At 40.1% G+C, this 27452-nt stretch overlaps 2 protein-coding genes across 3 annotated transcripts in view; one reads left to right on the forward strand and one right to left on the reverse strand.

Annotated features, from left to right (window-relative positions):
* The window catches only part of LOC125779302 (uncharacterized), a 320147-nt gene that overhangs the window by 198928 nt on the left and 93767 nt on the right, over positions 1-27452 (forward strand). The window contains exon 2 of one of the 2 annotated variants that reach the window (XM_049460570.1): positions 9781-10023. The exons of the other annotated variant lie outside the window; for it this stretch is intronic. The gene's annotated coding sequence lies outside the window, so the exon portion shown is untranslated. Of the gene's footprint in view, positions 1-9780; positions 10024-27452 lie in introns of those variants that run through there. 2 annotated transcript variants of the gene reach the window in all.
* Positions 1739-25588, reverse strand: LOC125779750 (uncharacterized). Its single transcript, XM_049461022.1, has 4 exons — positions 25221-25588; positions 24592-24812; positions 15550-20183; positions 1739-1876 (listed from the first exon to the last, which is right to left on the reverse strand). The coding sequence occupies exons 1-4, from the start codon at positions 25586-25588 to the stop codon at positions 1739-1741; spliced, it is 5361 nt and encodes a 1786-aa protein (XP_049316979.1).

Genomic DNA, 27452 nt, shown 5'->3' on the forward strand with positions numbered 1-27452 from the left:
TAGCTCGTGAAATTTGCCGCCGCCTAATTGATGAACCCTACCTTTAACTGTAATGCCCGGTTTCACAGTCCATACCTATGTTGTGCTTAAGATAAAACAGGAAAATAGTGTTTTACAGTTCATACTTAGGTTATGCTTAAGCACTGAAAATTGGAGTCTTAAGCAATGCTTAAAAAACAGCTGATTTTTGTTTTGAATTTGCTTTGAATTTTCAGCGACATCTTTCGTAGCGTAGGGCAAGTGTCCGTTCGCTTGCACTCAATAACAGCTTATACTTTTCCTTCAATTCCAATGGGTGCTCCGACTCGCTAGTGATGAAATTTGCGGTTCTTTTGTTGTTTTCATCCATTTTTGATTTAATTTTCCTCGTAAATTTATGTATTGTCTGTTATAATTTAAATATTTCAAACATATTTTTATGAATAACATTTGTAAAACATTTGTTGCCCACAACGTTGCCATATATTATAATAAAATTTTATAGAAATTAAGCATTGACTGTGAAATGCAAACGACTGCTCAGTTTGCAACAATGCTTAGCTAAGATTTTATTTAGGCACAACTTAAGTATGGACTGTGAAACCGGGCATAAGGGTTTAAGCAGCTTTGAAATTCTTTGGACACGGCTCATACCAGAAATGTGTAGGTAACAACGTCAACTTGTCCATTAGTCAGTCGTCCCTTTCGAGAAGTGTGCGGTCTGTAGCAAAACTTATTGTGAAGGTGAAGGAAGGAGAAATAAAGTTTGTCAGTTCAACAGAGGAAGAAACTTTTATAAAAACGGGGCAAGTATTATTTTAATACAAATAATAATATGATAATTTAAGCTAATTTATTTGAAATATATTCCATATTTTTTAGGAAATTTGAAATAAAAAGCACCATAGAAGCAACTGACTGCACGCATATTGCTATCATTGCTCCATCATCAAATAATATCGAACGTCCTCTAAATTTATATTTAAATAGAAAAGGATTCTACAGTATCAATGTTGAAGCAGTAAGTTTTGTTTTTGCATGTACATATTTATATATATGCCTATGCAATTTTTGAATGTATTGGTTTTTAGGTTCGCAATCACCGTTTCTGTTTTACATTTGTAAATGCCAAATTTCCGGGTGCAACACATGACTCTGGAAATTGGGTAACTTCTAACCTACGAGAACATCTCATTCGTCAGCATACTAATACGTCTGAGCAACAACGGAGAGAATCTTGGCTTCTTGGCAATCAAGGTTATCCTCTAGAACTGTGGCTTTAAACACCAATGGGAACACCTAATACCCATAAAGAGAAAAATACAACAAATTACATGGTTCTGCAAGAAACTGCATAGAGAGAGCATTTGGTGTTTTAAAATCTCGCTTCAGATGCTTGTTGAAGCACCGAGTTCTACATTCTTCACACGAAACTTCCGCTTTGTTTGTTAGTACTTGCGATACGTATATTACTCGTATTATTACTCGTATATTGCATAATTTAATGACGAAAGCAGGCATTAGGTTGAACGAAATAGATGACGGGGTTGCAGAAGACTTTGATTTTCCAATTAATGATTATAATTCGTCACAGTACATGCGCGAAGGTAAAAGAACAAGATCAAGATATATATCAACTCTTTAGTTATATACATATGTATATACAGAAGCCAATCCATATATGTACATATATAAATATTCTCACAATTCGACTTTCGAAATACACTACTTACTTGCATTATTTGTTTATCCTGTTTACTTAGTCAATGTCCTGCATCATTGGCCAATGCTCCTGTCGCCTCTCCTCTTCAGCAGCATTCCTTTTTGGTATATCAGCTATCAAAGAGCTGATGAACTTATTTCGTGCACTTCGTGATAGCACCGAAGTTGAAGCATGCTTAAAAGAAAAGGCGTAATAAGAAATTGCAAAAAAGTGTATATATTTTGTAATTATATCATAATGAAAACTTATCTAGTTTTCCAAGCTAATATATGTAGATGGTGAAAATTTCTCAAGCTTTTTTGAGAATAATAAATTAATTGGGATGCGCGATTCGTTATTAACGTGCGAAATTGCCTGTGCCTATGCGATTTTAAAAGATGCCGATAAAAAAAAGACGACCGTTCTCGATTAATATAATAACCAGATTATACAAATGAATTCTTATTAAACGGATTTCAGGGCTTAGCTTAAAAATTAACCTAACGGCTTAATCTAGTGGTAAGTATGTACATATAAGAGAGGGGTACGTAGATATAATTCGCTATAGCGAATTCGGTCCGTTGACACTTGTGCCGGTGGTAAGGCTCGGAGGGAGCACCCTATTAGTAGGTGTGCTGGAGTCAATGCTTCGCCGTCGTTGGGATCCTGGCTCAACGGTGCGAGGGGCCGCGAGTTGAGGATGGCCTCCACTTCTGCCAGCAGTGTTCCTAGCTATTCGGCGGTGAGCAGCACGCTGCCCATTGCGCGTACGGCGACGTGTTTGGCGGACTTCACTGCCGCCTCCCATAACCCGCCGAAGTGCGGTGCCCTCGGTGGTATAAGGGCGAATTTGAACCCTTCTTCGGCGGCGAATTCCATTACTTCCGGAGAATGGGACAGAAACGCCTCTTTGAGTTCGCCCAACTTGCGATCGGCGCCGACGAAGTTGGTTGCGTTGTCTCTGTATATCGTCTGTGGCATCCCTCGGCGACCAATGAACCTTTTTAGGGCGAGAATAAAGAAATTAGTTGATAAGACAGAAACTAATTCTAAGTGTACAGCTTTCGACGTGAAACGTTACGGGTGGTCGACCGCGTATTTTTAATGTAGTATAAATTGGACCATAAAAATCTACGCAACACATTAGAAAGGGTCGTAGCGCTCGAAGTCTTTCAACTGGCAAGTTTCCCATTATTTGGGTTTGCAACTTCGGCTTATAATGAAAGCAGTGTGTACAGTTTCTAACGGTTCTACTGCATGCTTCTCTTGCATTGATCAGCCATATGCGTTTTCGAAGAAGCGCAACCAACGCTTTTGCCCCTGCGTGGTGATTTCGAAAGTGTAGAAACCGTAAATAGTTAATAACGAAGTGCGAATTCTTATTTAGTAATAATGGGAATTTGGCATCGTATGGGAGAGGTGCATTTAAAAGGCGACCTCCTACTCGGATTAATTTGAATTTCTCGATAAGGTTCAATAGTGAACTCTCTTTCACATTTATGGCTAGTGTGAAAGTATTTTTCTTCTTCTCTAATGCTTCATCGTCTGGGGAGAGCTTAAAGTGAGTGTTAATTGGCCATAAAGCGGGTTCTTCTAGGAGGAACTGTGGACCGCCAAACCATATTGAATTATTCAATTCATCCACGTTGCAACCCCGAGACACTTGATCCGCAGGATTTTGTTTTGTTGGCACATGTCGCCAATGCACTTTGTCAGTCAATTCTTGGATTTCAGACACGTTATTAGCAACAAAGGTTTGTAATGACGATGGATGCGTTTTTACCCAATGCAATACGATTTCAAGGTCTGTCCAAAATATAATTTTTTTCAAATTGTCGATTCAACATTGGCGCAATTCGTGACCATAATTTGGCAAGAAGATGTGCTGCCGAGAGCTCGGGACGCGGAGGAGACTTGGTCTTCAGCGGAGCCACTCTAGACTTTGCAGTAAGCAGCGTACATTTGACACCACTAGCAGATTGGATTCGTATGTATAAATTATTCAAATGTAATGTTTAATTCAAAATTACTTTATTTGCCGTCATCTCGGCTTAGTTGTCAAGTATAAAGTGAAGCTTATAATTATCCCTAACTTAGCTCAAGCCACCAATCCGCATCGCGTTGTGGCTCCTCTGCTGACGTTTTGCTGACCTTGCGCCTCGTGCATGGTGTTAGTTTACTTTGATGTCTGGCCAATGTTCTCACGCAAAATGTGCTAACTTAGCGACATGTGCAGAGTGGTAGGCTCTTATTACGACGGGAATTAGGGTGTGTCGTTTCCTCGCGATAACTTTAGGGTGTGTCGTTTTCTCGCGATAACTCCTCCCCTTCTAAATGGGGAACGTTCTCGGTCCTCAAAGAAGCGGTTTTAATTGCAGTTTCAACGGACCTGGCTATGATAATCTCTCTCTTGGTCCTCCTTATCCTGAGAAGGACGTAAACAGTGAATGCCATGATTAATAAGACACCAAAGGCTGAGAAACCTGTAACGTGGCCATAATGGATTGATCGCTGCAGGTGATTGATCCTTTGAACATTCTCTAGATTCATATGGTGAAGATAAGAAGCGCTTTATATTTCTATGTGCTGCGTCAAGTTGATTGTAGAAGCCCATGGAGTTTCAGGTTTTAGAGGCAACGTAGAATTTTCGTTATGAAAAGTCGTACCATTAATCTTTACGTTGTTTTTGAAGACCACGAGGTATGTTCCGTTGACCGTAATAGGGACCTCATTATTTTCCTCGATGACAGCCAATTGGTCATTGATGACAACAAGGCCGTCACTTATCGGTGAAATTGGTGTGAGGTTGTTAAATGTTGTACTGCAATTAGCGGTGTTGCGAGTCAGTAGCTGCAGAGCGCATGATGTAGTCGGAGATGGTAAGCAAAACGTTGGTGTTGTGTCGCTGCAGTTCTTTACGGCTACGGTATGGTTATAACACTTGGCTAAGAAGGATTCTTTAAGGATCAGGATTTGGTGGCCATGAGCTACTGGTAAAATAGTAATTTTCTTACATCTAAACATAGGAATCGGATATCTTATTAAAAAGTAAATTATGTTATTATACTGTAATATCTTAATTCTAGCTACTGCCATAACATCGGCCACGGTAAGGTCAGTGAAGTGCTCGTCACCTGTTATGAAATTTATTTCGTTACTGTCTAAGAGAATGGGACTTAAGACCCCAATTTTGACGAAACTGACAACTGTTATAATGTTATTCAATTCCGTAATAATTGCTCTGTTTCTAGCCAGAAGTATGTCATAAAGGTGACCAGTGTTTATTTCTCTTTCTTTTGTTAATTTCAGGATTTTATTTACTGTAATGGTAAGGTTAATGATTTCTTTCTGTACTTGAGTGTTTATGGTAAACTGTCTGTCCTGCGAGTTAATTAGCTGTTCTTCTGTGTTCATTAATCTATTGAAGTCGTCATGGTCAGGAGTTCCGGTAATGTATTTCAGGACTGTCCCTAGGGCATTCATGCTTCTCGCCTGTCTGTGGTGAGCGTTTATCATTTGTATCAGTCAACTTATCTGGTTTATGTCCGCGTCTAGTAACTTCCTCATATGTGACTGAGGAAAGTGGTCTGTGGCATTAATTGTCTCGTCTCTCAGTAATTCGTAAAGTGTCAAGTTGGTAACATGCTTGATGTGTCCTGAATTCTCCCAAATTACAAGGTCCTCACCGACCACCGGAATGTACCTTGCATTGGTATAGTCGATTAACCTTCCTGTCGTTGCCGATATTGATATGGCCAAAGTTATGAAAATCCTAAAAACATATATATTTTTTTTTTTTTTTTTTTATTGAAACGTAACAAGGATGTGGTTTTACATTTCATTCAAATTGCAACTAGTGACTAACTTAAACTAACAGCAATATTTTTCATAATTTATAAGGTACAACATAAAAGCTCTATTAAAAACGTTATTCAAAAACTAAACTTTGTGTTAAAAACTAAATATTATAATATCTGTTATTTGTTATTTGCTTAAAAGGTCACGAAACGTTGTCCTTTTCAGTCTGCGTCTGCTATTTCGAGTTTCTCCCAGTTGTCGGGCTTCAGCGTTTATGTGATTTTGTAACCTTGTAGCATGTTTCGATGCCGTTTCGTGAATGACTTCCCGAACCATTTTTATGCGGAGATCCCGATGTAGATCTGAATTGCGTATGTACCACGGGGCATTTACAATTTTTCGCAGGACTTTGTTTTGGAATCTTTGCACCGCTTCGATGTATAACGGTGCAGCGCATCCCCATAGTTGGATACCGTATGTCCAAATGGGTTTTAACGTTTGGTTGTAGACTAGGATTTTATTTGAGGTAGTTAATGGTGATTTCTTGCCGATTAACCAGTTTATTTTGTTATATTTTAGTTTTAGTTCCGCAACTTTCCTTTGTATATGCTCCCTCCACTTTAATTTTGCATCCAACGTCAAACCAAGATATTTCGCTGAGGTGGAGTACGGTATTACCTCATTACCAATATGTAGGGGGATATACGTAGCACTTTTGTTAGTGAAGTTTATATGTACAGACTTATATGAAACTTTTTGTTAATTGTTTATCATTAGAAACACCTAGGTTCTAGATTAAGTTTAACGAAGGTTGTCCTTATGGACCCTCCTCCCTTTTATTAAAACTGTTGTACCCAAGTCCTTTTCCACCTCTTCCTCAGTATAAAGAGGCGTAAGCTTATTACCTAGTCTCCTGTTATTTTTAACAAGTACTTTTTCTCCAACAGGGAACTCCCTATCCTGCCTGTTCTTATTATGAGTTGTTAGTTCTCTTTCCTGTGCGTTTCTTAAGCGGCATAGTATTTGGTTGTCATCTTTAATTGAACGAAATACGGTAAGGGGCTTCATCCCCGTTACTGTGTGAATGGACCTGTTATACTCAATCGTAGCTAAAAGGACAATTTCCTCAACATAATCAAGATTTTTGTCAAGTTTAAGGCATCGTGCTATTTCCATTAGTGTGTTATGGAATCGCTCCACCTGACCATTTGATGTACTATGTAGTGGTGGAGCATTCGCAATGTCGATATTGAAGTGCTTCTTTAATGTAGCTTTGATGCTATGTGAATTCAGCGACTTCTCATTGTCGCAATAAACTATTCGAGTACCGAAAAATATGTTGAGTAACTGAAGGAGCTGTGGTTTGACATCTACTATCGTTCTTGATTTCAACGACTGTACTATCGCAAATTTTAAAAACTTGTCGATGCACGTCAAGAAGAACTTGGACCCGGTAGAAAATATGTCGATGTGAAGAATTTCTCCACAATATGTTGGTATGGGCGTTTGAGCAATAAGCTGTTTCTTTGGGTGCCGATCATACTTCGCCCGCGAGCAAGTTCGACAATTTCCCACAAATTTTTTAACTTTTTTCTCCATTTTTGGAAAGAAATAATCCTCTAGAATTTGTTTTGTGTTCTCTTGCGCTGCTCGATGCGCTCTGTTATGTTCAGCAGCGATAATTTCCTGCTGCTCATTCGGATTCGTAATGTCGTTAACGAATTTCTCCGTATGTCTGAATTTAACTGTTGGAAACATTTCGACCAGTTCGTGTTGAAACTGTGCAAGTGCATGCAGATCGCAGTGTATTGCGTTTACTGCTGTTGTGTTTACGGCCTCCTGTAAAAGTTTTAATAAACCCTTTTTTTCTCGGTAAGCCCTAAATAATTCATTTAAAATTGATTCTATATCTTTCTGATGCTGCTGTTTGTTTTCCGAAAAAATAATAACATCGTCTACATAAACAAAACAGCTTTTCCCAATATGCTCTATTAATACGTCGTCTATGGCGCGTTGAAAGATGCTCAGCGCATTTTTTAATCCAAAAGGTAACCGGCAAAATTCATACTTGCCATTCTTTTTTCCAAAAATTATAAAAGTTTTTCTTTGAGGTTCTGTACCTACCTCCACAATAATCTGGTTGCGGAAACAATTTACCGGTTTTTCCGATCTTTCAATTGTGTGGGTTGATGATTCCTCGCTATGAATTGTCTCGACGCTCGTGTTATCTAAAGCATTTATATGTTGCCTAGATAGAGCGTCTGCCACCACATTTTCCTTTCCTGGTTTCTAGATTAGCTTTGCGTTTCATTCGTCTATGAAGGCTTTCCAGCTTTTTATTTTCGAATTAGGATTCCTATCCGAAACCGCAAAGGTCAGCGGCTGGTGGTCAGTATAAACATTAAGTTTTGTTACGCCATATAGGTGGTTTTTAAGAGCTTTCAATGCCCATACAATAGCTAACAATTCCCTTTCATTGGTAGCGTAATGCTCCTCGCTCCCGGACAAAGTGCGAGAAATCATGGTGATCTGTTTGCCCTCCTGAGAGAGGACGGCGCCTATAGCATGAGCCGACGCGTCAGTAGTTAGGTCAAATGGCTTGTTAAAATCTGGATACGTCAGGGTTACATCCTCTGACGCTAAAATTTCTTTAATTGTTTCGAAGGTCTTTTTCTGTTCATCCGTCAAATCAATTCTGATTTTTTTTGATTGGGACGCAGTAACTCGACCATTTTCGCCTCTCATGATGCTCGACAATGGTTTTGATATTCTAGCGAAATCCCTTATAAAACATCTATAATAACCCGCTAAACCTAGGAATGATCTGAGTCCCCTTAGAGTGGTGGGCTCAGGGAAACTTTGTATTGTGTCGACATTGTCTGGACACGTTTTTATTCCTCCTTGTGAAACCAAGAACCCCAGGTATTCGACCTCAGTCCTAAAAAATTTGGATTTTTCAACCGACACTCGCATGTTGGCCCTAAATAATTCATTTAAAATTGATTCTATATCTTTCAGAACCCGCCTGAAGAACAACAAAGCGGCAGGGGCCGATGGATTGCCGGCCGAGCTATTCAAACACGGCGGCGAAGAACTGATAAGGAGCATGCATCAGCTTCTTTGTAAAATATGGTTGGACGAAAGCATGCCCAACGATTGGAATTTAAGTGTGCTATGCCCAATCCATAAAAAAGGAGACCCCACAATCTGCGCCAACTACCGTGGAATCAGCCTCCTCAACATCGCATATAAGGTTCTATCGAGCGTATTGTGTGAAAGATTAAAGCCCACCGTCAACAAACTGATTGGACCTTATCAGTGTGGCTTCAGACCTGGTAAATCAACAACCGACCAGATATTCACCATCCGCCAAATCTTGGAAAAGACCCGTGAAAGGAGAATCGACACTCACCACCTATTCGTCGATTTCAAAGCTGCTTTCGACAGCACGAAAAGGAGCTGCCTTTATGCCGCGATGTCTGAATTTGGTATCCCCGCAAAACTGATACGGCTGTGTAAACTGACGTTGAGCGGGACCAAAAGCTCCGTCAGGATCGGGAAGAACCTCTCCGAACCGTTCGATACCAAACGAGGTTTCAGACAAGGCGACTCCCTATCGTGCGACTTTTTCAATCTGCTGCTGGAGAAAATAGTTCGAGCTGCAGAACTTAATCGAGCAGGTACAATCTTCTATAAGAGTGTACAGCTGCTGGCGTATGCCGATGATATTGATATCATCGGCCTCAACACCCGCGCCGTTAGTTCTGCTTTCTCTAGGCTGGACAAGTAAGCAAAACGAATGGGTCTGGCAGTGAACGAGGGCAAGACGAAATATCTCCTGTCATCAAACAAACAGTCGTCGCACTCGCGACTTGGCACTTACGTTCATGTTGACAGTCATAACTTTGAAGTTGTAGATAATTTCGTCTATCTTGGAACCAGCGTAAACACCACCAACAATGTCAGCCTAGAAATCCAACGCAGGATAACTCTTGCCAACAGGTGCTACTTCGGACTGAGTAGGCAATTGAGAAGCAAAGTCCTCTCTCGACAGACAAAAACCAAACTCTATAAGTCACTCATAATTCCCGTCCTGCTATATGGTGCAGAGGCTTGGACGATGTCAACAGCGGATGAGTCGACGTTGCGAGTTTTCGAGAGAAAAATTCTGCGAAAGATTTATGGTCCTTTGCGCGTTGGCCACGGCGAATATCGCATTCGATGGAACGATGAGCTGTACGAGATATACGACGACATTGACATAGTTCAGCGAATTAAAAGACAGCGGCTACGCTGGCTAGGTCATGTTGTCCGGATGGATGAAAACACTCCAGCTCTGAAAGTATTCGACGCAGTACCCGCCGGGGGAAGCAGAGGAAGAGGAAGACCTCCACTCCGTTGGAAGGACCAAGTGGAGAAGGACCTGGCTTCGCTTGGAATATCCAATTGGCGCCACGTAGCGAAAAGAAGAAACGACTGGCGCGCGGTTGTTAACTCGGCTATAATCGCGTAAGCGGTGTCTACGCCAATTAAGAAGAAGATATCTTTCAGATGCTGCTCTTTGTTTTCCGAAAAAATAATAACATCGTCTACATAAACAAAACAGCTTTTCCCAATATGCTCTATTAATACGTCGTCTATGGCGCGATGAAAGATGCTCGGCGCGTTTTTTAATCCAAAAGGTAACCGGCAAAATTCATACTTGCCATTCTTGACAGAGAAAGCTGTTTTTTCCCTATCACGCTCCAATAGTTTAATCTGATGCAAACCAGATTTTAAGTCCAACGTGGTGAAGTATTTACTACCACCCAAATTGGAAAGAATTCCTGTTATGTCAGGAATTGGGTATTATCACCGATAGTTTTTTCATTGAGCTTCCGAAAATCAATAACTAATCTCTGCTTCGCCTGTCCGTTTTCGTCTACCCCCTTTTTCTTTACCACCCATATAGGGTTGTTAAACGGTGATCTTGATGGCCGGATAACTCCATTTGCTAACAAGTCCTTGATTTCTTTGTCCACGAAATCCGCTACACTCAGTGGGTACGGGTATAATCTTGAGTAAACTGGTGTTTCGTCCCCCGTGCGAATTGTTGCTATCACTTTTGTATTGTATGGTAGTGCCTCATTGGGGTCAGCAAAAACCCCATTCATCCTTTTGATCATCCTAGAAAAATCTTCCCTAACGTCTGTTGGTACTAGATTTGTTTGAAGCCTAAGATGGCTTACGTCATGACTGGAAATGAAGAAGATTTTCTCCTCACCAAAATCATGATTTATTGTGTTCGATTTAAGGTCAATGTTCGCATGGACCCTGTTTAGTATGTCGAGCCCAATCATTCCATCAAATGATGTTAAGTCCGGTAAGATTAAAAATTCTGCCACTACGCCAAATATTTTTATGTAGCATTTTTCCAAGATAGAAGTAACCCCGTGAATACATTTTACAGAGAATGTGTCCCTGAAATGTTGTGTCCTTAAAGCCGGTGTTGGTTTCATATAACACGTCCTTTCCTCCTAGGGACTTTGAAATCCAGGGTAGGAGGGACCTTTCCCTAAAAAATTAAGTTGATCTAAACTTACGTCATCCGCCGCTTGTTCGGCTTCTGCACCGTACAATGATTCACTCTGTAGCTCAACTTCCTCCTCCAGATGATTAACACGTTGGATCTTTGGTCCTGTGTAACGTCCAGAATTTGCTGGACGTTTTTGTTGATAGCCCTGTTGCGTTCTATTACTGTTTCCTTGATAGGCACCTCGGTCTCTGTCAAACGATTGGTGTTTAAATTTTGATAAGGATGGATCAACGTCCATTGGTTCCGCTCTAACTAGTCTGTCGCTGTCACGTCTGTTATTTACCCTTTGATTTTCCGTAAAATGAGGTGCATGTCCGGGTTTGTACTGCCTATTACTATAGTAGTGTGGGCTCTTATGAGCGTATTATTAAGTGTGTGTCCTATGGTTGTTCTGGCTTGAAATTATATTACTATTTTTTTTAATGTGGTTGCCCTCGACGTTCCTGGCAGCAAAATTGGCCGCGAACGCATACCGCTCTTGGTTTGAGTCTACCTCCTGTGCTAAAGCAAGAGCAGACGGAAGGTCAGACGGCCGTGAAGCGAAAAGAATATCGCATAAGGGCTTCCTTTAGCCGGAAATGAAAACTCTTAGGGCATCTGCCCTATATTTCTCGTTTATAATTTCTGCCACGCTACTCTCGTAAGATATTATAGTCTTATTAGCTAGTAACGTTAGCTTCTTTTCTACCTCATCGTAGAATTCCAGACAGGACCTAGAACCCTGTCTTAAGGTAGATAATTCCTGCTCTATAAGATATACGGGACGTTTGTCCGCGAACGTAAAATCTAAACGTGATATAATGGCATTAAAATTCAGCACAGTACTAAATGATGAGAGGACCGCATCGGCAGCCCCTTTTATTTTGTTCTTCAAAATTGTAACTGCTTGGTAGTGTCGTTCACTGCCATCGTACCTTTTGAACAGTTCATAAGCGTTATGCGCCGCCCCGCGCCATGACACATATGTGCCTATGTGACCATGAAATTCGGGAAGTGATTTGATCGCATCAAGCGTTATGTCACATGTCACTAGTGGATTTACAGATACCTTTAGATATTTTTCTACCTTTGGCCTGCTGCTCGTCACCTGGTTTTGGATTGCTCCTAACTTCCTATCGAACTCCAACCTTTGAGCTGCCAAAGCACTTCTGACTTCCGCCTTAATTAACTCGCTTATTTGTTCTGTGTTCATATTTGCTTTCTGACTTTCTAAATTTAAATTTCTAAAAAGGTCTTCCAGACCTTCACTCAGTAATTTTTGTTCTGTCACTTTCTTTTATTTTATTCACAATTATTGCTATATTTATTCCAGGAAACGAGCATCTCACTTACCCTTCCATTGGATTTGAATAGATTGAGATTAGGTTCAGGTTCTTCCGGTTAGTTGATCGGGCCAAAGGTTGTCTCTTCTTTAAGTCCACGTTGAGTCCAAGTAGTTGATTGTTGTTGATTTTAAGTGAGCCAGCTGTCGTAGTTACACGAGTCGAGTTAAGAACTTTATAAATATTTTTCTATTAAACTTTTCACTCGCGGGCCCCACGTTGGGCGCCAATTATTCAAATGTAATGTTCAATTCAAAATTACTTTATTTGCCGTCATCTCGGCTTAGTTGTCAAGTATAAATTGAAGCTTATAATTATCCCTAACTTAGCTCAAGCCACCAACCCGCATCGCCTTGTGGCTCCTCTGCTGACGTTTTGCTGACCTTGCGTCTCGTGCTTGGAGTTAGTTTACTTTGATGTCTGGCCAATGTTCTCACGCAAAATGTGCTAACTTAGCGACATGTGCAGAGTGGTAGGCTCTTATTACGACGGGAATTAGGGTGTGTCGTTTCCTCGCGATAACTTTAGGGTGTGTCGTTTTCTCGCGATAACTTATATGCAGCATCCGTACGCTCTTATTGAAGCGTCGGAGAAGCCATGTATTTGGCAGATAGCACTCGACTCTAGATTTATGTATCGAGGATTGCTAATTGATGACAGCTGCTTGGCTTTGAAATTCTGCTAGCTAGTATCAAGGCGCAATGGAATCGACTCATCCCAATCTAGTTTTTGGATCCAAAGCTCTTGCAATAAGATTTTTGCTTTGGTAACTAGTAGGGCTAATAATCCAATAGGATCGAAAAGGCGAGCAGAGACTGATAGTATGTTTCGTTTAGTAGCTCGCAGATCATGAAAATTGGCATCCAAAACAAATCGAAACAAATCCTCTTTCGGCAACCAATGGATTCCTAGTGTTTTAGTTGAGTTTTTGTCATTGAGGCTTAATGACTTCTCAGTATAATCACTGTCGAAAAAATTAGGGTGGTTCGAAAACCACTTCGTTAAGGTAAATCCGGCCGAGTTTAATATTTTAATTACTTCACTTCTTATAAGATCTAGAGACTCAAAATTTTCAGATCCTGTTAATAAGTCATAAGTAAAAGTCTCTTTTAATGGCCAATGAACCGAGTGGGTATTTAGTTGTATTAGCATCGCTGAGCATTTGTAAACACCGAGTTGCAAGAAATGGTGCAGGCGCAGTGCCGTAAGTGACGGTGTTAAGTCGAAAAATCTGAATTTGCTCTGAGAGATGCTGTCTCCACACAATGAGCTGACAGTTTCTTCTTCTTCATGTATGATTATTTTGTGGTACATTTTAGTAATGTCTGCCGTTAAAGCGTACTTATGTAGACGAAAACGAAGAAGAGTTGAGTACAATTCTTTTGGATGGTTGGGCCTACCATCAAAAGTTCATTTAATGAAATTTGAGAAGAAGTACGACTCGACGCATCAAAGACAACTCGTAATTTTGTTGTTGTGCTTTCGGGCCTCAAAACACACTGATGCGGAATGAAGTAGTATAGTTCACTCGGGATCTTATTATTTGTTGGGCTCATGTTGTTGTTGTTGTAGCGGCTGGGCTCATGTGACCCAGCGCTTTATACTCATTCATGAAGTCCAGATACATTTTACGAAACTCTGGATCTTTCAATGTTTTCCTCTCCAGGGCCTGAAACCGCCGGACTGCAATTACATAGGAGTGACCGAGTAACTTACGGTCAGCTTTAAAGATCATTCTGACTTCCTGAAAGTAAGCAATACAACTTCAGCTGTTGTCATCGATCAAGTGGGGCGAGTTTAACGCATTTGGTTTGTTTCCGAACGGCTTCAAATACAAGTAGTTGAAATGATTTCAAATGGTTCCAAAGGGTTCCAAATGGTTTATTTCTAAATAACAGTATTTTGTAAGGCAATAGACATTTATAAATAATTACATTATTGATTATTACTTACCGCAGTATGTCCTTCCACTTTCCTGGCTGATCGATGAATAAACTGAAACACGATATGCACTGGCATATATGCACAAAGGCACTTGCATTTACCGTGCAGATCAGCACAGCTAGGATAGAGGAAAAACATACTGCAGCTTACAAACAACAAGTATATAGTATATGTAAGCCCAAACTAATTAGAGCTTGCGCATACCTGCTTATGCTTATGCGAAGAAGGGGAAATGGCAAATATACAAATTGCACAAACAAGTAAGCAGAAGCTTTACAGTTGGAATAATGTATATAATATGAAGTTCGCGACAATTTAAAGAGAAATGAAAATGAAATATTCAACTGTAAAATAAACATAGAAATTGAATATTACAATACTTATATGTATATGGGCAAGGGTTGCCAACATCCCCACCCCCGTGAATCAACCAGATTCACCACCATCAATGTCCAGAACGGCTAGTTTTGAGACTGCTCGCTGTTTAACTCCCGTGGAAGTTCGTATGTCTGCTCGTCGTACTTCGCCATCAGTCCCAGGGTATACTTTCTCCACTCTACCGCGGCACCATTCTCGTCGTGGAACGTTAGGATCGCATATAAACACCAATTCTCCTTCTTTTAATGGCTTCGTTCCTCGGCACCATTTCACACGGCGAGTCAATGTAGGTAGATACTCAGTAATCCACCTCTTCCAAAAATGATCCCTTAATTGACGAGCGATGCGCCACTGCTTGCGTAGCATACAAGTGTTTCCTAAGTCAGCGTCTGCTATAGGAGTCTCGGGCGTGTTGTCTGCTCCCAGAATGAAATCGTTAGGAGTCAGAGGCTGTTCTTGGTCGGCAGTGATAGGCAGATGCGTCAGTGGGCGAGAGTTAACGACGTTCTCAGCTTCAATCAGGAAACTAATCAGAGTATGCTCTCTTGGTGAAACTTCTTTTAATGTGTGACGTAGAACTCGCTTGACACACTGTACCATTCTCTCCCATACGCCGCCTTCCGAAGGGTTAAATGGGGAATTAAACACCCACTGGATGTTTTTCTGTGATAATTCACTTTGTAAGCGACCGGAGTCGAACACTTCAGCGAATCGCTTTGCTTCTCGGTCAGCGCCAACGAAATTCTTTCCATTGTCGGACCTTATCCTTATGGGCGCACCACGTCTATTCACAAAATTACGTAAAGCAATAATACAGGATCGTGAGCCAGTTCTAGGTGCACAGCTCTCACTGTAAGGCACGTAAAGAGCGCAACCCATCTCTTCTCCGTACTGCGTCGAACAGTCACAGTGACTGGGCCAAAGTAATCAAGGCCAGTGTAGCTAAACGGGCGTACGTAGGGAGTAAGTCTGTCCGACGGAAGCGGTCCCATCCAAGGCGCTGACGGGGTAGCTTTATTCAAACGGCATACATTGCAACTGGCGATGACGTTGCGCAACACACTTCTTAATCGTGGCACCCAATAATTACGGCGGATCTCACCAATAGTTGCTTCCATATTTTGGTGGCACATGGCGCTATGGTGATGTAGCACCAATAATTTTGTAAAGGCATGATCAGGCGGTAGAATAATAGGACGTCGTGTGCTGATTGAAAGCCAGCTGGCGGCGTCGATGCGTCCCTGTACTCGAAGAACACCTTCTTCGTCTATATATGGTGAGAGTTGTAACAGTGTACTGTCATGGGCAATGTCGTGACCATTTTCAATGGACTGGAACTCGGCTGCATACGCTTCGCGTTGTACTATGCGGCATAAAAGGCGTTTAGCATTGTCCACTTCTTGGGCTGTTAAACCATAACATTGATTTGGCTGTGTACGACGACGGCAATTGTCGACAAAACGTAAGACCCAGGCAACGGTTCTTACCAATCTTTGAAAGGAAGAAAATCTATTAAAATCAATAAAATTACAACTCACGATGACTAAAGCGAATTTGGGCCGGAGCTCTTCATCAGGTTCATCATTTCCAGAAACTGTTATGTCTTCAGAAGGCCAGGCTTGCTCGTTCTGGCGTAAGAACGGAGGCCCCCGTGACCAACGTGCTGTTGGATTAAAATTGATACAATCATTTGCTCGCGTCGCTTCATCGGCTACATTGTGCTTAGTGGGTATCCATCTCCAGTTTGATATGTTTGTAGAAGCCAATATCTCGGCTATCCTATGCTGAACGAAAGGCTTGTAACGACGATGTTCACTCTGTATCCATTTGATGACCGTTTTTGAGTCACTCCACAGGATACAATCTTTGATGTTTAGAGAATGTTCGTCGCGGATACACTGCATTAGACGAGTGCCCAGAACCGCTGCCTGAAGTTCGAGGCGTGGCACAGTAAGGGTTTTCATTGGCGCACATTTTGTCTTGGCACAAACGAATGCAACATCAAATTCACCAGATAAAGATTGAGATCGAATATAAGCAACGGCGGCGAAGGCATCTTCACTAGCATCAACAAATATGTGAAGCTGAAGTACCTGAGGTGCACCATTTCTGAAATAGTAGCGAGGTATGGCATACTTGACAATCTCGGGTAGTTGTTTACGCCACTTCGTCCAAGCAGCGTTTACGTCGTTTGGCAATGGGTCGTTCCAGTAGACATCGTGTTTCCAAAGCTCACGCATAAGTAACTTGGCCCCAATGACGAAATTGCTCAGAAACCCTAGAGGGTCAAAAATCGACATGACGATGCTTAAAAGTTCTCTTTTAGTAGGCCGTCTCTCCCCATTTATCACCGCTTCAGCAACGTAATGGAATTTCAGTTTGAAGCCGAAACAATCTGATGATGGCTGCCAAAATAAGCCTAGTACCTTCTCACCAACGAAACCTTCTTTCTTGCCAATCGATCGTGTAACATCAGTACCACCAATCGCGGCTAATACCTTCGAAGAATTGGATGTGAAGTTGCGAAGCTCGAACCCAGCATCCATATGAATCGCTCGGACCTGCTCTGACACGGAAATCGCTTCCACTTCTGAACTGAAGCTATCAACGAAGTCATCGACATAATGGTGGTCCAATATTGCTTTTACTGCACGGGCCGTGGTTCCGTGTTCATCTTGGTGCTCCAACGCGTTAACTTTTTTTACATAATTTGCAGCACATGGTGAACAAGCAGCACCAAACGTCATCACGCACATTTCGTAAACATCCGGCGGTTGCGTAGCATCACCATCACGCCAAAGGAACCACTGTGCACATCTGTCATCTTCTCGTATAAGGACTTGGTGGAACATCTCCTTGATGTCTCCACATACAGCAACTGCGCCCTCACGAAAACGAAATAATATCGACGGCAATGGGCGATATTCTTGTGGACCCTTCAAGAGCTGTGAGTTGAGGGAGATTCCACTTACCTCAGCAGCGGCGTCAAAAACCATTCGTAGCTTTCCGGGTTTGTTGGGATTAGCAACGGCAAAGTGTGGCAAATACCACGTTGTAGGTGTACACACAGCAGCTTCTGCTGGCGGCAGTTTTCGTGCGTACTTCTTTGTGACGTAAGAGTCCATGATGTTCTTGTATTCGGCGGCAAACTCTGCATCACGACTCATCCTTCGCTCTACACTGATTAATCGTTTCAACGCCATATTGTAGCTATCAGGTAAATTAACTTTGTCACTTTTCCATATAAGACCCGTTTTAAAACGTCCGTCTGCGCGGCATGTGGTAGACTTCAAGACATCTCTGGCACGGATGTCCTCCTCACTCTCTATCGGCGGTGCAGCTCTAACACCAAAACTCTCAATTTCAAAAAAGTTAGATACCATATTGTGAAGTCTCTGATCAGCTTGACTATTCACGCATAAACACGCTACTGGGGACGGTTGTGTAGAAGATGTGGGGCCGAATACAACCCAACCCAACTCTGTATTAGCAATGAATGGTCCGTGTTCCTTTACCCTCACAGTCGTCGATGGTAATCCCAAATGGCAGTGGTCAAGGCCAATTAACAGCTTGGGCCTGACTTGGGCGTAAGGTTGTACAGGTAGTTGGCTTACGTGTCTATATTGATGACCCAAATCGTCTCTGCTTAAACTCTGTACAGGAAGCTGTAGGTTCGACACAGCATACACGTTACGGAGTTTGTGCTGTTTCTGCATACCGGCGCCACTGATGAATAAGTCCACTACAAACGTTGATTCCTGCGCTGCACGTCCTCCAAACCACTGTACATTTAAAGATTGCTCAATTCCATGCATTCCCAAGTCTCGAACAAGAGCACTGTCAATCATCGTGATGGATGAACCTTCGTCCAGCAGTGCGTAAGTATCAACACGTCTGTTATTTCCGTATACGGTGACCGGTAAAATACGGAAGAGGAGCTTGCTTTCAGTGGAACTGCAACTCAGAACTGCTGATCTTGCTTCAAGTGATGTCTGCTGGCTGTTGAGTGAACGACTTGGTGATGTAGGCTTACGATTACCTTGTATATTCGTAGCGGAGAAAGTTGGAGTTGACTGTCCTGACGAATTGGAAACGTTCTCCGCGACTTCATGTAAAAGCTTATGATGCACTCTCCGGCAACCATCAATTGAACATAACCTGCGTCGATGACAATTGCTTGCACAGTGGCCTAAATTGAGACAAGCAAAACACAAACGACGTCGTTTCACCTCTGCCCATCTTCTCGGCACTGAATATTCTACAAAACGCGCACACTCTGCTACCTTGTGTTGCTCCTGACAAATTGGACATCTCACTGATCGTTGTGGCTCAACTGTATGTAGAACCATGCGGCACTTCGAATCCTTGTAAGGGTCTTCACAAACCGTACAAATTATATTAGCTAATTTTGATAGCCAATCACTAAAATGTTTCACTGTTGCATGAGGCTGCATAAGCGCTGCGAAGCTGGCCCATTCGACACGTTTGCTCAAAGGCAATTTTGAAACAAGTTCGTCGAGTAACGTAGGATTTGACAAATGCAATTCACCACCATGAGCAGATTGTAAAAATACACAAATATTACATACCTTTGTTGCAAACGGTATTATTTTCATCATGGCATTTTCCGAAATAGGTGCGATTTCCTTCACCTGACGCAGCTGGCTGCGGATCAACTGCTCAGGGCGCCCAAATCTAAATTTTAATAAATCTATTATATTACCGACATTGTCCGGGTGGATTAACAGCGACTTGACCGCTTCACGTGCGTAACCTTTCAGGCACTTTAACAAACGTTGATTATTCTCGTAATTGCTATATCCATAAATTGCAGTTGACTCTATGTAAGCCGTATAAAATATTGGCCAATCTTCCGGCTTTCCACAGAAATCGGGCAATTCCTGCAATTTTCTCGGCAAACTCGATGACTGTGTAGATGTTGCACTTGTATTAACAAACGTAGGCATTGTCGTCGAATTAGAATGGATCGAAGGCGTAAAAATAGTTGAACTGAACATGTGGTTTGCAGCAGCGGTACTTGCTGCAAATAACGGCGGCGTGTAACGGATATCGGTAGGTTGCGACAACGGTACTGTACAGTTGGCATTAGCTGGCTGCTGCGATTCCGGCAATTGTGTTGCTATCCTCGACGAAACTTCGGCGGCGACATTGTTGTTGGAAGTACCCTCGTTGAGCGCTTCACCACGTGACTGGGGTTGAGAGGCCGATAAACTGATCTCAAGCATGGCTATTCGTTTTTGTAGAGCCGCAATCACGTTTTCCTGACGCGCAATGGCAGCGGCTGACGATGATCGAGTGGTGGCTCCGGTGGCTGTAGGGACGGCTGGTAAATCACTGGCTATATTGACGGTGGCTGATGCACTGCTACCCTGGCTGGGTTTTGATGCTGATGAAGTAGAAGCACCGCTGTCCATATTTGGCAAATTTACTGAAGTCTGGCGGCGAGGTGATTTACCCATAGAATCTTTAAAATTCACAAACCAAAAAGGCAAACAATTGGAATGCGAAATAAAGATATGTCATCGATCAAGTGGGGCGAGTTTAACGCATTTGGTTTGTTTCCGAACGGCTTCAAATACAAGTAGTTGAAATGATTTCAAATGGTTCCAAAGGGTTCCAAATGGTTTATTTCTAAATAACAGTATTTTGTAAGGCAATAGACATTTATAAATAATTACATTATTGATTATTACTTACCGCAGTATGTCCTTCCACTTTCCTGGCTGATCGATGAATAAACTGAAACACGATATGCACTGGCATATATGCACAAAGGCACTTGCATTTACCGTGCAGATCAGCACAGCTAGGATAGAGGAAAAACATACTGCAGCTTACAAACAACAAGTATATAGTATATGTAAGCCCAAACTAATTAGAGCTTGCGCATACCTGCTTATGCTTATGCGAAGAAGGGGAAATGGCAAATATACAAATTGCACAAACAAGTAAGCAGAAGCTTTACAGTTGGAATAATGTATATAATATGAAGTTCGCGACAATTTAAAGAGAAATGAAAATGAAACATTCAACTGTAAAATAAACATAGAAATTGAATATTACAATACTTATATGTATATGGGCAAGGGTTGCCAACAGCTGTATTGACGAAAAATTGTTCACACTTATTTTGTTCAGGTGTGAATTTGTTGTCAATTATTTCTGAAGGAAGTTCCTCCAGAGCCCAGAATTTTTGGACTTCTGAATCTATTGACGTTAAGTCTTCTTCAGTTTGGCATAATGTGCTATTTACTTCGGGAGGAGGACTAAGACTGCTGACATATTTGCCAGAAACAATCCATCCCAAAAGAGTTTTCTGTAGCGTTGGTTGATTAGGGCCACTTTTAATTTGACCAACCGCTAACAAATCGAAAAAGGATTCCGCCCCTAATAACATATCGATCTTTTGAGATTTTTGGAATTCTGGATCCGCCAATTTAATATTGTGCGGAATTTTCCAACCATTAATATTAATGGTATGGTCTGGATGATTAGCCGAAATACATCGCATAATCCAGAATTCCGCCGAAAATTCATAATTATTTACGCGCGACTTAACGAATGCGCTTAATTTGGCCTCGACTTTTGTACTTGAATTTCCAATCCCTCTAATATTTAATGTCCTGTCTTGGCGTCGAATGCGCAGTTTTTGGGCCAAATCCTGCGTCATGAAGTTGACTTGACTTCCTGAGTCTAACAAGGCTCTTGCGGGCAGGTACTCTCCAACTCCTGTTGCCAACATTACCCGATCAGGCACACTTATTCTATGCATTGCGTGTGTAGTTGTTGTTGGTTGCGGATGAGGTTCGGCAACGAAGGATACAGGATACTGGTGCAGTAATGTGTGGTGGGACAGATTACACACGCGACATCGATCCGCTCTGCATTTGGATACCGTATATCCCTTACGCAAACAATTTATGCATAAGGGCACCGATTTGACAAACTCAAATCTCTGTTGAACAAAGAGAGTTTTAAAAGTGGGGCAAGCTGCTAAATAGTGGTCCTTCGATTTACACTGCTGGCATGTCGGCTGCTTTGTATTCGCTGCAACTAAAGCGGACTTCGTTCCATTCATATGAGGCTGCTTCACGTGGTTCGCGCTGGCTGCTGCTATGGGTCTCGTCCTCGAAGATGATGCGCCTTCAGCTGATAGGTGCTGGTACCGTCTATTTAAGGTTGCTTCACAATCCTTCCACAATGGTAACTTGTCATTATCCAGCTATTCTTCCCATTTGGATCGGGTGGCAGAATCAACCTTTGTCATTACTATGTGTATAATTATAGCGTTTGTAATCTGTTTCTCATCGCCCAGCGATAGCAACGAGTCATACACCGCTGACATTTCGTCAATCATTGAATGCAATGAAGGCGCAGAAGGCTTTGGGATTGTTGGCAGCTCAAAAAGTTTAGATATTGTATTGAAAAAGATCAAACATTTATTATCATATACTTTTTTGAGACTTGCCAACGCTCTCGGGTAATTTTCAACCGACATCTGAAGGGCTTTAACTGTTCCCAAAGCCTCTCCAGATAGACAATTTGCCAAATGGTTAAATTTTTCTATATCTGGGATATTTGGATCGTTATGAACCAAGCTCTCAAACAAACTCATAAAATTTTTAAAATCTGAATATTCTTCCTTGAATTTCGGCAAATTCATTTTAGGGAGCCTTGAGCTATGAGAAGCTACAAAACATGTTTCGGCAATTTAAATTTAAGTTTTTGCTAAAATTGACTTAATTATGGACTTCGTTTCAACGATTATGTCTCTAACTCCCCTCGGGCCATGTCGTCTTCATCAATTTCTTCAATCTTTGATTGGCACTTCATTAATTTTTGACTATGTGAATTTAATATATCAAGACGACATTCCAATTCGATTGGATCTAATGACATAGTCTTTTCTAGAACACCCATTTTTATGCGCAAAATGCTACTTTTCGTCACCGTTCTTTGACGCTTTAATGACTTTAAGTCGATCAACTCCTTACTTCGAGAGAGGTTAGCGATAGTAGGCTTTGGCTTGCTCATTTTTGCTTGTTTAAATTCAATTTCCGAAAAAAGAGACTCTAAAGGTTGGCAACAGATGTACTAAAAAAACTAAGATATACGAAAGCCAAACCAATAGCAATAAAGGTTGGCAACAAATATATTTGGAATCGGTTGAGAAAACGAGAAAAAATAGTATCGAACGCCAAACCGATGAGGTATGCAAAAATGAGCAATAGCACAGTTGAACGTTCTTGAAAATGTTTTTTTTTTTTTTAACGAGAAATTTTTCCAAAGAACCGGATTGTAAAACTTTATTTCGTTTAAAAATCTTTGTCTGCAATATATAAAAGTGTCGCACCTAAATGTTCAATTAAAATTGCTACAGCAAATCCCACAATCCCCCTTTCACTCAGATGCATAGATGCACGAATGCATATGTATGTATGTATATGGGCCATTCCATCAATTGGCGACATGGTTTTGTACCCGTGGTTATCCGATTTTGATGAAACTTTAGAATATCATAATATAGACTAAAATAAGAATATCTGGAAACTTTTTAGTGGCCAAAGTTGCTCCATTGATTTTTGGCGCGCACTTCAAATTGAGATCAAACAAAAAAATGACTTTTTCTTTTATTTTTTAACGACCTCAAAATTGAGTGAAAAAAAATTTTGAAGTTATCCATTTTTATGTAAAAAAATCTCAGCTTTCTGATAAAAATATTTTCAGAATCCAAAAAAAATTTCAAAATCCAAAAAATCATGTTTTTTCCAAAAATTCCGCTTTTTGTGCTCTTCCCCCACTTTTTTTTTCAAAATTGACATTTTTATTCGATTCCTCGTTAAATTTTACATAAGAATCAGTGTTCAAAAATATGGGACTCTGATCCCATGAACAGCAAAAAAAATTCAAAGTTGACGCTCAAAATCCAAAAAAAAACATTATTTTCCAAAAAATCCGGTTTTTGTGCTTTTCCACCAACTTTTTTTCAAAATTCACTTTTCTATTCGATTCCTCGTTAAATTTTACATAAGAATCAGTGTTCAAAAATATGGGACTCTGATCCCATCAGCAGCAAAAAGTGCAAAGTTGTCGCTATACGGCGCAGTGTGTTCGCTTAGAAGGTTGTGTGAAAGAAGTAAATGTGTAAATTGTATTCTACGACTTGGATTAAAAGAAATCACTGTCTTCATTCAAAAAAATATGCACCGTATAGCGACAACTTTGCATTTTTTTTGCTGTTGATGGAATCAGAGTCCCATATTTTTGAACACTGATTCTTATGTAAAATTTAACGAGGAATCGAATAAAAATGTCAATTTTGAAAAAAAAAGTGGGGGAAGAGCACAAAAAGCGGGATTTTTGGAAAAAACATGATTTTTTGGATTTTGAAATTTTTTTTGGATTCTGAAAATATTTTTAACAGTAAGCTGAGATTTTTTTACATAAAAATGGATAACTTCAAAATTTTTTTTCACTCAATTTTGAGGTCGTTAAAAAATAAAAGAAAAAGTCATTTTTTTGTTTGATCTCAATTTGAAGTGCGCGCCAAAAATCAATGGAGCAACTTTGACCACTAAAAAGTTTACAGATATTCTTATTTTAGTCTATATTATGATATTCTAAAGCTTCGTCAAAATCGGAGAACCACGGGTACAAAACCATGTCGCCAATTGATGGAATGGCCCATATATACGTGTTTGAATATTATGATATGATAAATATATTCAATAATATAAATATATACGTATGTGAGAATGAAAAGAGGGAGAGCCAAAAACTGAAAGTGTGCACTTGCTCTTTGTTTTGTTTTTAATTTTCGTACTTGTCTTTTTCTTTGATTCGCACTACTTTCAGTGATTCGCACTCGTTACCTGTTGTGAATGCGTCGGCGGTTTGCCTGCGTTCACTTCCCTTTTGCAAACGATGTAATTTCAGCTCATTTCCACGAAGTGTCAGCAGCAGTGGATGTAAAAGTTGACGTAGCAGCGCACAGTGGTTCCATTTGTATGGAGGATAGCGACAAAAATAGTTAGAATAGAGATACTGACCTGCAATATACACAGCATATTTCTGTTCATGCAAGTACGATATTCTGAAAAAATCACAATTGTATAACGCCCACTTTTCATATTCTAACGTTAAAATACCTGAGCATGTGATAAATTTTGTTCCAATTCCCGGATTTATTATTAATAAATAGAAAGGAAAACAGATATGCCATTTAATTTTATAAAATTAAACAATCTATATTTTTTATAGTTCAAATAAAAATTTGATTAATTTGGAAGAAAAATAAGGACGTTGTAAACCTTAATAAAAAATTCCTTTACGTAATTAGTCTTCCAACAATTCTATTGTAGATTTTAATAATGCGCTTTTCTTTTTGCATGGCAATTTTCGTTGACCTGTAATAAATGGATCTGAGCTCAACAATAACATATTCAGTAAATCCGCATTTGTTGCTATTCGAGAAGTTTTCCTTGTATGTTGAAGCCTATACCTCTTAATATCCTTGTTTTTGGCTTCCGCAGCTTCCTCTGATAGTTCTCCAATGGATATTATTGCACTTTCGATGACTTCGAAACCATGCACTAGGATCTTGTGAACTGAAGGTGGAAGATAGAACCAAGGGTACTTCTCTACAAGCCCTTTAGCAGTTTCAATTGCGAATTGCTTAAATTTCTCCACGTTTATTTTATATCCTGATGACATAGCTTGCAGTAATGCTGCACATCTTAGTATGAGCTCTTCGTCAACGCCCGTTATTTGAGAAGCCAAACCAGCATTATTAAAAAAGCGTCTAGCCGTGTTGCCATCGTTTGACGTCCCACTACCTCCTGTTTTTGACATGTCCACTATTAAACCCATTTCTGATCTAAACTTATTTCTAACCTAATTTTTTTTTTCCATGAATTGAGTTTTATCTTCTGCCGACCTAATTTGCCATTTTTTGATATCTAGTCTATACGATACATGAATGAAATATTCAAAAAATCGAATATATGAATGTAAAGGTGATAAACCAAACTCATAATGTTCCTTGTGGACGGCTTTTTGTAGACATTTATCTATATCGTTCATCTCTTTTGGTTGGGCTTGGCATATGTAACACTTAGCAGATGATGTTTGACTTAGTGCATTGCATACTTTTCCATCAACCATAGTCAGTTGCAATTTGTGTTCGCCGTTTATTTTCTGTCCAGATCTTAAATATTCTGTGCACTTTAACGTATCAATTTTCTTCGTGAAATAATTCCTCTCTTCAATGCAAACTTCTGTTGTCTCTTTTTTGAAACTAAATCGTATTGGTCTGCAATATCGAGTGGACGACGGTCGAGGATTTTTCCATATAACTTTAGTATCTTGTAGTGTCGAAGATTTAGTAACTAATTTAAGGGGCACATAGGATGTTACAAATAAACTATTGTCTTGTAGAGTATTGTAACTAACACGTTGTTTATATTCACTGTATCCGGAGCTACCATCGAATCCCCACTTGCCTATCAAAACAAGATTGCTTATATTTACATCGGGTATGACGTTCAACACTTCAGTTTGGAGATCTTATATACGTGAAGCTGTATGGTCAAGTAAACTTTGTAGCTCCACTTCAGCCTGTGATTCACTCACGCTAACCGATTCTGCATCTGGATAACTTTTTTTCTTTTCACTTAAAACCTTTTTATAGCTGGGCAAAACTTTGTACGAAAGTTTAGAGTTTATAAAATCACTGATTTTTAAGTACTGATGTTTTGTTAAGTTTGTATCAATTATTAGTGAAAGAACTTCGGTGACATTTACTTCCTGAAAAAGTGGATTTGATTCCAAATGTACTTCACGTAAGGTATCCGCTACGGACTTATCAATTTCTGCCAATTTTGCTATTCTACGTTGCTTAGTCCGTTTGGAGCATGCAGAGAAATCAGCAGTTGGGCGACCACGTTTACTCGCTTTTGCTTCTTTTTTTTCATATGGCAAAGATAGAGTTTCGAGACTTAAGGTAACAATCTCTTTGTGAGAGAGCCAATCCGAGTAGTTTCTTAACACGTCTGACTTTACGCGATGGTTTTGTTTCCACATCACCCCAATGCGTCTGCATAAATATTTTACACATTTCAGTATATCATCAAACGGGTGTTCGTCACTTTCAAAACCTGTTTTTCTGACTATATCTTCAAAAACTTCTTCAAAAACTTCCTGACCTTTCGTCGTATTTGATCCATATTTGGAGCACCAAATTTCAAAAATATAGGAGCGGGAAAATATGCATTGATGAGAAGTTCCTACGATAAGAAATTTAAAAAATAAAAATCTCAGAGAGAGAGAGTGAGACAACAACAACTACGAGTAATTCTACATTTGTTTATTGACATTACTTGCAAAAACCAATGCTATAACACGCACATTTGATGTAAAAAAAAAATACAAAAAAAAAAAAATACACTTTGAAACTAAAAAGTTAAGTTAGTTTAATGAACTTTATTTAGAAACCTGCAAATCCCTGCACATAAACTTAATATTATTTTAAACTACATACTTGTACCAACATTTACACACTAATCCGGTCACTGCATTCGGGTGACAAAGTTACTAAATCTCCAAATACATTTAACAAAGAACAAAAAAACTGAATCAAAAAAACACTTCATTAAAATTTGTTATTCTAAAAACAACAGCACAATTTAAAAACTTGTTATTACTGAAAAATAATACTATTACCATCTACTTTAAT

The sequence above is a fragment of the Bactrocera dorsalis genome, chromosome 6 (assembly GCF_023373825.1).
Source record: "Bactrocera dorsalis isolate Fly_Bdor chromosome 6, ASM2337382v1, whole genome shotgun sequence".
Taxonomy (NCBI): domain Eukaryota; kingdom Metazoa; phylum Arthropoda; class Insecta; order Diptera; family Tephritidae; genus Bactrocera; species Bactrocera dorsalis.